The sequence below is a fragment of the Solanum verrucosum genome, unplaced genomic scaffold (assembly GCF_900185275.1).
Source record: "Solanum verrucosum unplaced genomic scaffold, falcon-dt-bn FXZP01000252.1, whole genome shotgun sequence".
NCBI lineage: Eukaryota > Viridiplantae > Streptophyta > Magnoliopsida > Solanales > Solanaceae > Solanum > Solanum verrucosum.
This window is the reverse complement of record NW_026019988.1, coordinates 6,174,973-6,187,628: the sequence shown is the minus strand read 5'-3', so window position 1 is coordinate 6,187,628 and position 12,656 is coordinate 6,174,973. Positions and strand designations below refer to the sequence as shown.

Sequence of the window (12,656 nt, the reverse complement as noted above, 5' to 3'; positions counted from 1 at the left end):
GCGGAGAGCCACCTATCGGTGCTATGATACATTATTGTACTACTCAGATTGCAGTGAATCCTCCTAACCATACGTTGAGGGTGGCTTAGAGAGCCCAGTAAACTCATTACTATCTCGTAAGTGCATTTTGCTAGAAGGAACTACTATGAAGCAAAGTAAATATGTACACATTTGAAATAAGGAAGCACATTCTTGTATACCAATAATGAGTTTTGCAAAGTGATCTTACTCTTTGTTATCGTCTCCTTTTGCAGGTCGTGACTGAAATAGGCTAACACATTGAAAACCAAGATTCACAGCATACGCCAATCTTTCATTGCCATTGCAATGCATGTGTAGGCATAGCTCACTCTATACATTTGATATTGACCCCTATTGATGTATGTATCTTGATTGAATACGATTGTTGCAGTCACAGAAATTGGGGACGGAATTCCTTGAAGAAATCTCAAACTTGAAGGAAACTCCTGGTCATTTCGAAAAATGAACCTTCTCCAACTTGCAAATGTGAATGTCTCCAGATATCAATACCCTTGACTATGTATTGGTATTGGCTTGAAGTAATGTACTTGTCATTTACTATGAGACACTATCTGATGTACAATTATAATACAGAACTAAAAAGTTTACAGGGAGAACTCATTGGAGTTGATGAAGTTATATTATTGGAGTAATCAGAAATGGTAGCATTGATCTTTTGAGTAATCATTCTCCAAAAGTGTGTTACCTGTGGTCTTATCCAAATTACCAAAACACAAAACTTATACAGTTGATCGAATGACATATTTGCTCAATTTCACATACTTTAAGAGCATATTTGACCCTTTTTCACTTATTAATTATCTGGTTGGGTTATTTGGTGGTTGTCATTTAAATAAAGCACAGATTTGGACCAAATATTGGCCTTTAAGGGCATATTTGACCCTTTTCCAGAAAATGTGGCTGATGATGGTGATTGTACAGTTACGATTGGTGGTGATTGTGCAACAATGACCAAAGATGAATGTTGTTCAGTTGCGGCTAGCAACAGTGACTGATGCTAGAGGTGGGTGGTCGTAGGTGGTGATGGTGGTGAACTGTGGTGGTTGTGGGGTAGAGATCCATGGTGAAAGTGATTGCTGATGGTGGTGGTTAAACAAGATGAAGAACAAATGAAACTAATGAAGAAAGTAAACAAAATGCCAAGGAAACAGAAAATAATAATACTCTTTCCATTTCAATTGGTTAATCTTACTTTCCTTTTTAATCCATTTTAACCACAAGATTCAAAAGTCTTCTTTTTACTTTCTAAACTCCGTATCAAATTAGACAAACAAATTGAAATGGAGGGAGTATGAGAAAAGGGAAATGTAGGAAAACAGTTTTTTTAAAAGGAACACAAAAAGACTACAACCAAATGAGTTATCTTCAAAGAATTCATTGAAACTTTTCAATTCTGCCAGAGATCAAGGTAACAGTCATTAGCAAATCCAGAAATGACTCAAATGAGTAGGTACAATTACAAGGTTGAAATTTATCAAACACTATCCTTGGGAGCTGCAGGTGAGAGAGCCTTTCTTATTCCTCCAAAATAAGATATCACACATATTTGCCCATCAACACAAGAAGATCAACTAGATCTCATCAGGATAGCTTAAACAACAACGAAAGATAGAGGTTCTACAGTTGAGACTCCAGTTATCAGTACTTGCCCCAAATCACCATACACCTCCTAAACAAGCTGTAAGCATAGCTTCTAGATCTTATGAAAGACCCCTCTTTTGTCAGAAATGGGTTCATCGTAGTTGAGCTTCATCAACCTGTAGTGGCGATTTCGTTTAACAATGCAAAATCCTACAAATGAAAGTTACAACAAAAAAGCTTCCTCAAAATTGCACGGAAGAGAAACCTGATAAAGTTCAACACCGAAGTGTATCTAGTTATGCTGCCAGATCTTTTATTTCGTATAATATTGGCCTGAGATGAGCTTATAAGGAGTGACACGGTCAGTGAGGATTCATATAGCCGACTCAACTTGTTTTCTGCTGAAGCGATGCAGTTGTTGTAGAATACCTTTCTCTGTATCAAGCAGGTCCTGCTGTAGTATCTTTCTGTTTTACCATGAGAGGGATGCATATCTCTTTCAATATACATTTTGGGTGACTGATGCTCCATTGTTTGCAGATCGCTGCTGCAATTTTTGCCAACATTATCCAGAAAACTATAGAAACAGGAAACTATCATTCTGAATGCAGACAATTTCATAAATTGGCATTCTGCAGTACCAACTACAACCTTTCTGTTGTTAAGAATTCCAGAATCATTTTCATTTTTTGGCAAGTCAATTTCATTCATGAACAAAAACTATTGAGAAAAATGTGTCATACGACTCAAACTCATTCAGCCAAAGTTGTCTATCAATATTGTCCAATTATTAATAACTTTTTTTCTGTTTGCTTCTATTTCCATGATCTTCTATGCATACTCTGTCACAAGCTTCATTCATCACTATCTATGAGGGCAATATAGACTTTATAGGTAATATGGACCACTGAAATATTTTGGTGTTGCATAAACTTAAATTTTAATATATGTAAAACTACATCATCTGTATTGTGCTTGAAAAATGTAATGTGTGTGTGTGTGCATATGAGATGAAACACAAAATGCACTTGGATACCAGAGACAGGATGCAATTGTAATGCGTACGGAGTTGTACCTGAGATGCGCAGATGCCTTAACGGACTTAGTGACTGGTCCCACATACAGCCACCACGCTTCTTTGCTACTTACTAGAGTTCACGCATCAATTCTCCTCAACATACAAAGTCCCCTCAAGCTTTTCAACCAAATCTAATCATTCTTGAAACATTTAATAAAACAAATTGAGGTCACAATAGAAAGAGTTGCTTAGACAACGAGCAGAAAGCTGCAAGACACATACTCCTCAGCCTGTTGCCATTATATCAAATGTAGGGTCTAGAACTTTTCATTGACGATGAAATAATGAGTAGAAACTAGCCAGTACACCAAAACCAGCAAAGCATAGAGCTCGACACTTGATGCTCTTCAATTCCTAACTTTTGTTCTTAATCCTATGCAACTATAGATGACAGATGACAGATGAGGTCAAGACATCTAATATATCTTATCATGTCATCCAATTTCATTGACATTACAGAGTGCTGCAAGGTGACCCTCCTCCAACAGGATTTTTAAATTTGAGGACGTCCTTGGATCCGCTGACAGGGAAAGTATTGCCTCTTTGAGAATAGGACGACTCTTACTATTTAAATCTTGAAGAGACTCATCATGGACCACCTTTTGTAGTAGGTCACACGCTTCATTAGGATTCATATTTTTTATAAAAGCATCTATTAGCACTATGTAGATCGATGGATCGGGTTTCATATCCTTCCTCTCCATTTCCTGCAGATAAATCAGAGCATCATCTGGCTTCCAACACTTGCACAGACCACTAATGAGAGCCATAAAAGTTATTCTATTTGGAGAGCACCCATTTGCCTCCATTTTGACCAAAAGACTAATAGCATCACTTGGTTTGCCGGCATTGCATAACCCATCTATTAAAGTGGTGTAAGTGATAACATTGGGCTCCCGTTCTTTTACATTCATCCTAGTGAGATATGCAATTGCCCGATCTACATCACCATTTTTGCACCACCCATCAATCAGTGAGTTGTAGGTAACAACTGATGGAATAAGCCCCTTATCCATCATTTCATCAAGAAGATTCTGGGCTTCAAGTACCCTTTTGGCCTTACAAAGCCCATTTATCATAATGTTATAAGCAACCACATCAGGGCAATAACCCCGAGAACAGATCCCTCTGAAAAGATTCAGTGCTTCATCCAACTGTTTAATCTTAACAAGGCCGTCTATGACTGCCGAATAACCAACTACATCAGGGAGAAATCCTTCTTGAACCAGGTCAGCAAGAAAGTTAGAAGCTTTGACTGCTTGCCCATCTTTGCAAAGTTTCTTCATGAGCAGTGTGTAATATTTTATCCAAGGTTGATGGCCATGCACACGCATCTCCCTCACTATAGCAAGGGCACCTGCATCATCCCCTTGCCTACATAAGCATCCAAAAATTGAGTTGTATGTGTAATGTGTCGGCTGAAATTCTGACTGTTTCAGCTCATCCAAAAGCTCATAACACTCATTGAGTCTACTGGCCCTACTCAAGGAATCAATTAAATTATTGTAAAGTAGCACACTGCGTTTACAGCCAATAAGGTCCATATCTCTAAACAGGTTGAGAGCAATTTCCAACCTATCCGCACGACACAAACCATCAATAACTATTTCAAAAGAAATGGTATTAGGACAAGCAAGTTCCTTCATGGGGAAAAGATTGTCCTCATTAAAATCACCACCAGAGTCAAGACCCATTGATGCAGAAAGTAGACGATATGCTTTATCAGTTGAACCATTGTTAATAAGTCCTTTCAGCACAGAATTATACAACAACATCCTAGCTTTCAGATCCAGACTCTCATACCTCCCCTCAACTATCCTGATCATGTCTCTTTCATCACGCACACAAGACATAAGGTCACTAAGTATTTTAATATCAGGATGGACTCCTGAAACATTCATATCCTCGTACAGCTGCATAGCTTTCTCAATCTCCTTATTCCTAGACAACTCTTCTATTAGCACGCCATAAACAGAAATGTCCAGCACAAAACCCAATTTCTTCATTTTATCCAACAGTTGCAACGCTTTATCTGTTTTACCTTCCCTCACAAAACCATGAATCAAAACAAAACATGTCTTCTCATTTAAGCTAATGTTAAGATCTTCTATCCTCTCAACCAACTCAAATGCCTTGTCTACCTTACCCCACTTACTAAAAGAAACCAACAAGATCGACAAAACATGTGCATCGACCAATCCCTTTACGTGCATCTCATTAAACACAACCAACGCATTTTCAAAATTCCCCACATTACAGTAACACTGCAAAACTGGTGTGTAGGCATACTTATCTAGCTCCCACCCATAGCTACACATCTCCTTCAATCTCAGCTCAATTAAACCAACATCACCAGCCTTAGATACAGCATCTAACAAACAATTATAAGTAAAACAATTCGGAACACAAAGACCTGATTTTTTCATCTGATCAAACAACTCATTTGCCTCCTTAACCAACCCTTGATTACCCAAACACCTTATAAAGAAACCCAAACCACGAGGCGTAAAATAACACTGAAATCTAACTACATCATTAACCAACACTCTCATTGAGTCAATCTGTCGACCACCTGATAAGCACTCTGCCATCAAGTTAAAAGTATGACAATTATGTCGATACCCTTTTAAATTCGAAGCCCAATTAAAAAATAAATGAGCTATTCTCCAATTTCTAAACTTTCTAAGAACAAATTCAACAATAAAAGTAGTAATCTTTGAACCCAACTCATCAAGTTCTTGGCTTTTTGATGAATCAAGAGGCTTAGTGAATATGTGTACAAGTCTATCAGCGATTCTTGAATCGTCTGAAGAAATTGGGGGAAGGGGATTTGGAGGTTTTGGGCAAGTGGGTGTTGAAGAAAATGGAGAAAGATTGTGTTTTGTAAAAGGGGTTTGAATCAGAATGTTGTTGTGAGTCCATATATTGAGGAGTTGTTTGATTGAATTGGAGAAAAGCAAATGGGGTCTTCTGATTCTACACAGAGCAGCCATTGATGTATTTTTGGGGAAGAGTGGTGAGTATTTAAGTGTGTAATGGGAGTGTTACCCCATTGTCCAAATTTCTTGGAACAAGAAAGTGTGAATGGTAAAATTGGAGAGCTTTATAGGCTCACAGGTTTGGTTATGAGAAGAGAAAATGATAAAAATGGACTACTATGTTTCAAAGTTTTTTTTTTTTTTTTCGTTTTACGGAGCCTAACATGCTTTCTAATAAAAGTGATTCCTAATTCGGGAGCTTGAATCCAAAATATTCTGAAATCTCTGATTAAAGATGAAGAAGTACTAATCATTCCGCTGCTACCAGGGCCGGCTCTTGCTTAATAAATTTAAGGCATATGCCTTGGGGGCCTCAAATTTTCATGAAGAAAAAATTATGTGTTAACTTTTTTAATAAAGAAATAATTATTTATGCTTAAAAAGTATAATTTTAAATAAATATACTATTTTATTATTTTTAGCGCCATTCAAATAGAAAGAAATTAAGAAAACATTATTTTGAATGTTTACATTCTCTTCGCTAACACTCATATTATTTATCTTTTTAAAATTTTTTTGTACTTTTTTTAATTTTTTTTTTTATAAGCTAGAGTAATACACTATCAAAATTATAAATTAATAGTCGAAAAGTATAAAACAAAATGACTTACAATTTTTCTTTTATTTGTTTCTTCTTAAATTTTCAAGTATTACATAAACATATTAAAGTAGGGTTATACCAAGTTATCAATTTCTTATATCAAATTTTATGGTTTTAATCCTTATCTTTATGTAAAGTTTGTCAACTTATTACTTATAGAATTATGTTAACAATTTATATAATGATCGCCTCAGTAAAAGAATGTTTTTCAATGTTGAATTGATAAAATATTACCTAAAATTAATAATAAAAAATGATATTCGATAAAATCATTTTAAAAAAAGATATCAAGTAATAATTTGCACTTAAAAAGATAAAAAAAAAAAAACAACTATATTTGAAATTTAAATATTTTAGGCCTCAATTAAAATTTCTCTTTAGGCCTCAAATTACCTTGAGCCGCCCTTGGCTGCAACAATAATTTGACTACCAAGAACTTTAATGTCTGTATTACAATTTCAAACGATAAAACTTGATTTTAATTATTTTATATTTTTTTCTCAAATAAACCACCACAACATTTGTTGGTAACATTTATGTTTCAAGTTTAAGTATGCACTATTGCATTTAAATTTGTCAAAACTACTAAAATCAAAGTATATCAACATTTGTTTATATTAATTGTTTATAACACGTAAAAGGATTATATATCAATTGTTGATATCATATAAAAAAGGATTATTGTATCAATTGTATGGAGATATATAATTTATCAATTCGACACCCTAAAATAGTCCAATACCTTATTGGTAATCTATAATTTGCTCATTTGGTAATATTATATAAAAGCTAAAAAGATTTATATAATTTTCACAAATTATGAGATTTTAATATCTACGAGAGAATACAATTTAAAAAAGCCAAACTACATGTCCAAATAACATTTCAACTTCAACTCAACCTAATTTCAAACCATGATTTTAAGCTAAGAAAAAGGTAGGCCATCATGAATCAGCTTTATATTTTTATTTTCTCTCTATCCAAGAAGCTCATCATAATCATACTTGATCAATTTTTTACAGTTCAATTGAACATTGTTCTATCAGTTCTTCCAGTTTTGTCATTAAGTATACAACATATTCCAGCAACCAAGTAACTTAGTATCTGTACTTGGTAGAGTAATCTTTTGGTGCAATGACTAGACCCCGGCCTTTTCTGGCACCGCGATACACAGTCTCAACAATGTCGACAAATTCTTGTTTATCCTTAAGGGCCCAATTGATCTTGTTATTGTTCCCAGTGCCAAGATCAATCATAATGTGCTTGTTCCTGAAGAAGAACATGATGGTGGATGGATCACACAGCTCGTACATCGTGTTAAAATCAGGGACCTCGGTGATGTCAACCAGGTAAATCACAGCAAAGTTCTTGATCGTCTCTGCAACTGAAGACAGCACCTCGTCCATCTGGAGTCGAGAAAAAATACGGAATTAAAACTAAATTTTTACAAGGCAAAGAGTCTTAGACGCGTAAGAAAAGGCAGAAAAGCATAGAGGTGTGCCATGATTTGAACATAGACGAGATCTGCAGCATTTGATATGAAAAATTATCGACGACACACTTGTTACTCTCCCTCCCACAAAGAAATGGAGGAAGCAGGATTACATCACCAACCTGTAATTGTGAACAAATTACCAGCCCACATCAAACAGCTCATGAAAGAGTAACAGACATATTGGTTTTGAGGTAAAGGTTAGTCATACCAGGACCACAGTCTTACGACTCAAATCCCTGATAATGGCGTTATGTGCAGGGAAGAGGAAATGTACTTCAAGAAAAATGTAGCCAATGAACCAATCACTCTTCTTTAAAAAGCACTAATAATGCGTAATCAGTTCAAAGCAATGATTTCAGAATCTATCCACACAGGATGATCCGGAAAATTATAGTAGTGAGATGTGTGGCTCACTTCATTGCTGTTCTCACTTGTTTTTAGGATGTATTACGTTGGGCAAACATTGTTGGAAGATATAATGTAGGATACATAGTCAAAATAAAACATGTAAGCATATCTTAGCATATTACCATTTATAGGTGGATGAGTGAGATGTTATGTTGCTAATTCTAGTCCTATATGATCATACTAGAGCGTCTTTCTGCTTGATTCCACATTTTTGTTGTTTCTACTTGTTCTTTTCTCAATATTTTTCACCATGACTTCTTCGCTACTGTATTTGTTTTACTTGAGCTGAGGGTCTATAGGAAACAACCTCTTCACCTTCGTAAGGTTAGCGGTAAGGTTGCATACACACCAACCTCCTCAGACCCCACTTGTGGGATTACATTGGGTATGTTGTTGTTGTTACTCCGAGCAACAACAAGATTTTGATCATCCCAGTTCATGGTCTTCAACCTCAATAGCAGCTTCTAGCACTTTTACTATCCTCGACTACGCCGTTCCATAATCCAATACCCAAACTTAATCAGTACACCTTATCACCCAATTCACCAAACAAGACCCTACAGATTAACTTCCAAAGAACCTATACTTAAAGTTAATAGATTGACACGAAAAAAGTTTCAAACTAAAATCACCAGTTCACCATTCTCATCAAAAGACAAAAATCACCTGTTCACCACAAAACCATTCAGTTTCCATTACACAATATCTCATTAGACATCTGATTTCGGAGATGGAAAACATATGTAAAACCTGCCTCAAATTCCGCAGGACTTAGATTCCAGACTTATTCGCCACCTGTTGAATTGCAAGCATTTACAAGCTGCCTTTTTTTTTTCTTTTATTACTAGTGCAGGGTAGCTATAAGCAAGAATCAACAACTCTCAAACAGCAAAACTTCTTTTCTTTTTCACAGGCAAAAACAATTTTGAATCACTTACATATATAAACACAAAAGGAACCCAAAACAATACTAGGACACCAAAGGCGGATGTACGTTTTAGGTCCAGGTAAATCTATTTAATATGTACACATTATAAATATAGAACTCAGCAAGTCCAAAAGGCATTAGTTTAGAATCCATAAACATCAAATCCTGGATCCGCCTTTGTTAATACATACCACTTTCAACTCCACATCAAAAGATGGCAAAATTAATTCTGCAGAACTTAATATAGCAATCAATCAGCTACAACTCGACTACAAACTAATTGGGTATCGGTAGTGTGGGTCCTCTATACCCACATATATAAAGGATTCAGCATATTTAGCTAACATCAGACCTACTGCAGCCCTCACCCTTTGTCCGGACTTTGGACGGACCATGCCTTCCATACCTTAGTGCAATTATAATCAGCATAAATAAGCAAATAAAAACTACTATCCCAACACTCTATTTCTCATAAAATATGACACAATCAGGTGATTCAACCCAATAAAAAAGTTGAATCAATAACCTTTTTCAGCCGTAATCAGTTAACCCAACAGGAACAACGAATTCATCAGACGTAGCGTTTCAAATGGACAAACAAGCCCGTCAAAGTTGTCCTTCCAAATAATCACCAATTAATCTAATCTGCTCCATTCTAGCCAATAAAATTTCCTATTTTATCAAGTCATCAATTTAACAGCTTCTATCTAATTCAAAACTAGTTCGAGTCACATGAATCCTCTACAACTGCAAGATTCTTCTTTTCACCAATTACCTATTTCCAGTAATTGCCCATTTATATGTTCAAATGCTTATATGTAATTCTAAACAAGTTGTTGACTATATGAATCCTCTGTATATGTTCCAAGATTCTTCTTTTAGCTAAAAACCAAATAAATTTCATATAAAAAATTTGAAAAAATTGACAATTGTATGTTAAAAATTGTTCATACCATAATTAGTTGAGTCTACTATACGAATCCTCTATACCTATTCCAAGATTCTTCTTTTAGCTAAAAACCCAAATAAAAAAATTCAAAAAATTGACAATTATATGTTAATTGTAAGGTACCTGCATACAAGTATCATCCCAAATTCCCAGTCATGGCCAAATCGAATGATTACAAGGCGTTCTTCTTCAGCAAGAATAGCTTGATCCACTGCCCATCCAGAGTGAAGATGTGGCAACAAATACGACATTTTTATCTATTACTGATTTGATTTTTTTATGCTGAAAAAAAAACAGTGAAGAAGCTGACAGAGAGAGAGAGAAGGGAGAGAAACAGAGAGATGAGAGGTCGACATGAATATTTTTAGGGGTACCAAAAGTGCTACTCCTACAAGTGTCTCGTCGGAAACACGTTATCTCGAAATTAATTATGTTGTTTACTATTCGTAATGTGAGATATAAATAATATCACAATTTTGAAATAGGCATAACGCATAAATATGTCTTTTAACTTGACTTCAAATCACATTTATGCCCTTCAACTTTGGGTATGCACAAGTAGACACTTAAACTTATATAAAGTTGAACAAAACGACACATATGTCCTACATGACATCCTACATGTCATTTTTTGTCCTACGTGGTGTCCTACGTGTATTGTGCCACGTAGGATTCATGTGTCTACTTGTTCAAGTTTATACAAATTTAAGTGCCTAGTTATGCATACCCAAAGTTGAAGGACATAAATGTGAAATGAGAACAAGTTAAAGTGTACATTTATGTATTATGCCTTTGAAATAACTAGCCATCCTAACAAACGAGTCCTTAAGGATGGTTTGCTAGGATTGATATGGTTCAGATAAAATATAAGATTATTTAATTATTTAATTATTTAATTAGATATTTAGATGTGTTAGTTAATCTAAAGATTATTTATTCCAATTTATGTACTATATGCAGAAGGTGGACCCATATGGTGAACATACACTTGTCAATTTCGGAAAAAAATATTTATATACGTGTATATCTATTTTGAGAAATTGAGAGAAAGTAGAATATAATTAATTGTGCACCATGAGGAACTGGTACAAGTTAAAGAAATCACTCACGAGACCAGGGTTTGAATCCAGCTAGTGCCTTATTTCGTTGTTTTTATTTTAAGTTTAATTTAGAGCTTATAATTGAGTCATTAGTGATCAATCGAATACTACATTATCCGTTAATTATTATTAAATATTTTGCTTACTGCTTAAATTAAGATAATATTGAAACACCCAAAGTCTTCAAATCTTGAGTTCATCTCCGAGTCCATATGTACTACTCCCTCCGTCCCATTTTATGTGAGGTAGTTTGCCTCAGCACGAAGTTTAAGAAAGAAAGGAAGACTTTTAAAACTTGTGGTCCAAATAAATGATAGAAATTTGTGTGGCTGTAAATCATTTCATTAAGGGTAAAGTAGACATTATATAGTTAAATTGTTACTTAATATAGAAATGTGTCATTCTTTTTTGGACTGACTAAAAAGGAAAGTAAGTCACATAAATTAGGACAAAGGGAGTATTTGATTAGGAGTATTAGTAAGTGGCAAGATTATCTCTTTATTCAAAATTGAACTCATAGCTACATGTATGTATATATCTTTTTTTACTTTTGTGTTGCAAATAATTGAGTTTAGTTCTTTAATATCTTTTTGTTTAAATAGTTGATTTATGAGCGATTTTCTCTTTTATTTTATCTTTTTCTCGTTGACTTATGAATGATTTGCTCACTATTTCTTTTTCCAAAAATCGCTCCACACTAAGCGAGTTTGAAAGTTTTTTTTTTTGTTATTCTCGCTGCACACTAAGTGAGTTCTCAACTTCTTTTATTATATGCCCTCATAGTAAACTCGTCATTAATTTTCATTAAGATAACGATAAAAACTTTCTAATAAAATAGAAATCATTTTTATTTCTTAATGGTTTTTTATAAATTGAAGTAGGATAAGGTTTTTCTAATGAAAAAATAATGTGTTTTTTTAAAATAATAATATTTATTTTAAAAAAAGACATTTTTAACCTATTAAGTAATAATAAGAGCATTTTTAGACTAAACTAGTGAAGACAATGATATTTTTGAACTAAATTATCAACTAAGGACATTTTTATCTTTTTCACGTAATTTAAGAATATCTTAAACCCTTTTTCTTCTGTTAATTAAATCATCACAAAATCCAAAAAAAAAAGGTTGTCTTCCAACGCTTTTTGCCCACACTAACAGAAACAGAAAGAGATTAAACATTGAAAATCCAAAACAAAAAAAATAACAGAATGTTGAAATAATCCAACTTGATTAATGTCTTCATCAACTTGACAGCTTCATCTCCTGTTTAACACAAATATTATTATTATTTATAGAAAAAAGAAAAAAATGAAGAAATTTATGTAGGATTGAGATTTGTTTGTATATTTACCTTCCCTATTATAAAATAAAACCTCCCATATACTTCAAAAACTTCACGTCTTTCATTCTCTCTGGAATCTCCTTCAGCTCTGGA

General features: G+C 34.3%; 1 protein-coding gene and 1 pseudogene across 1 annotated transcript; both read right to left on the bottom strand.

Annotated features, from left to right (window-relative positions):
- Nucleotides 1-3,135: 3,135 nt before the first annotated feature.
- LOC125818640 (putative pentatricopeptide repeat-containing protein At5g08310, mitochondrial) lies at nt 3,136-5,809 on the bottom strand. The gene has a single exon (XM_049498153.1). The coding sequence runs from the start codon at nt 5,692-5,694 to the stop codon at nt 3,136-3,138; it is 2,559 nt and encodes an 852-aa protein (XP_049354110.1). The 5' UTR covers nt 5,695-5,809.
- A 1,508-nt stretch (nt 5,810-7,317) lies between these two features.
- LOC125818666 (thioredoxin-like protein YLS8) lies at nt 7,318-10,439 on the bottom strand (annotated as a pseudogene).
- Nucleotides 10,440-12,656: the final 2,217 nt, after the last annotated feature.

What these genes read in the sequence shown, in the direction of transcription:
- LOC125818640 (XM_049498153.1), bottom strand. Translation starts at nt 5,694, where the DNA reads ATGGCTGCTCTGTGTAGAATCAGAAGACCCCATTTGCTTTTCTCCAAT.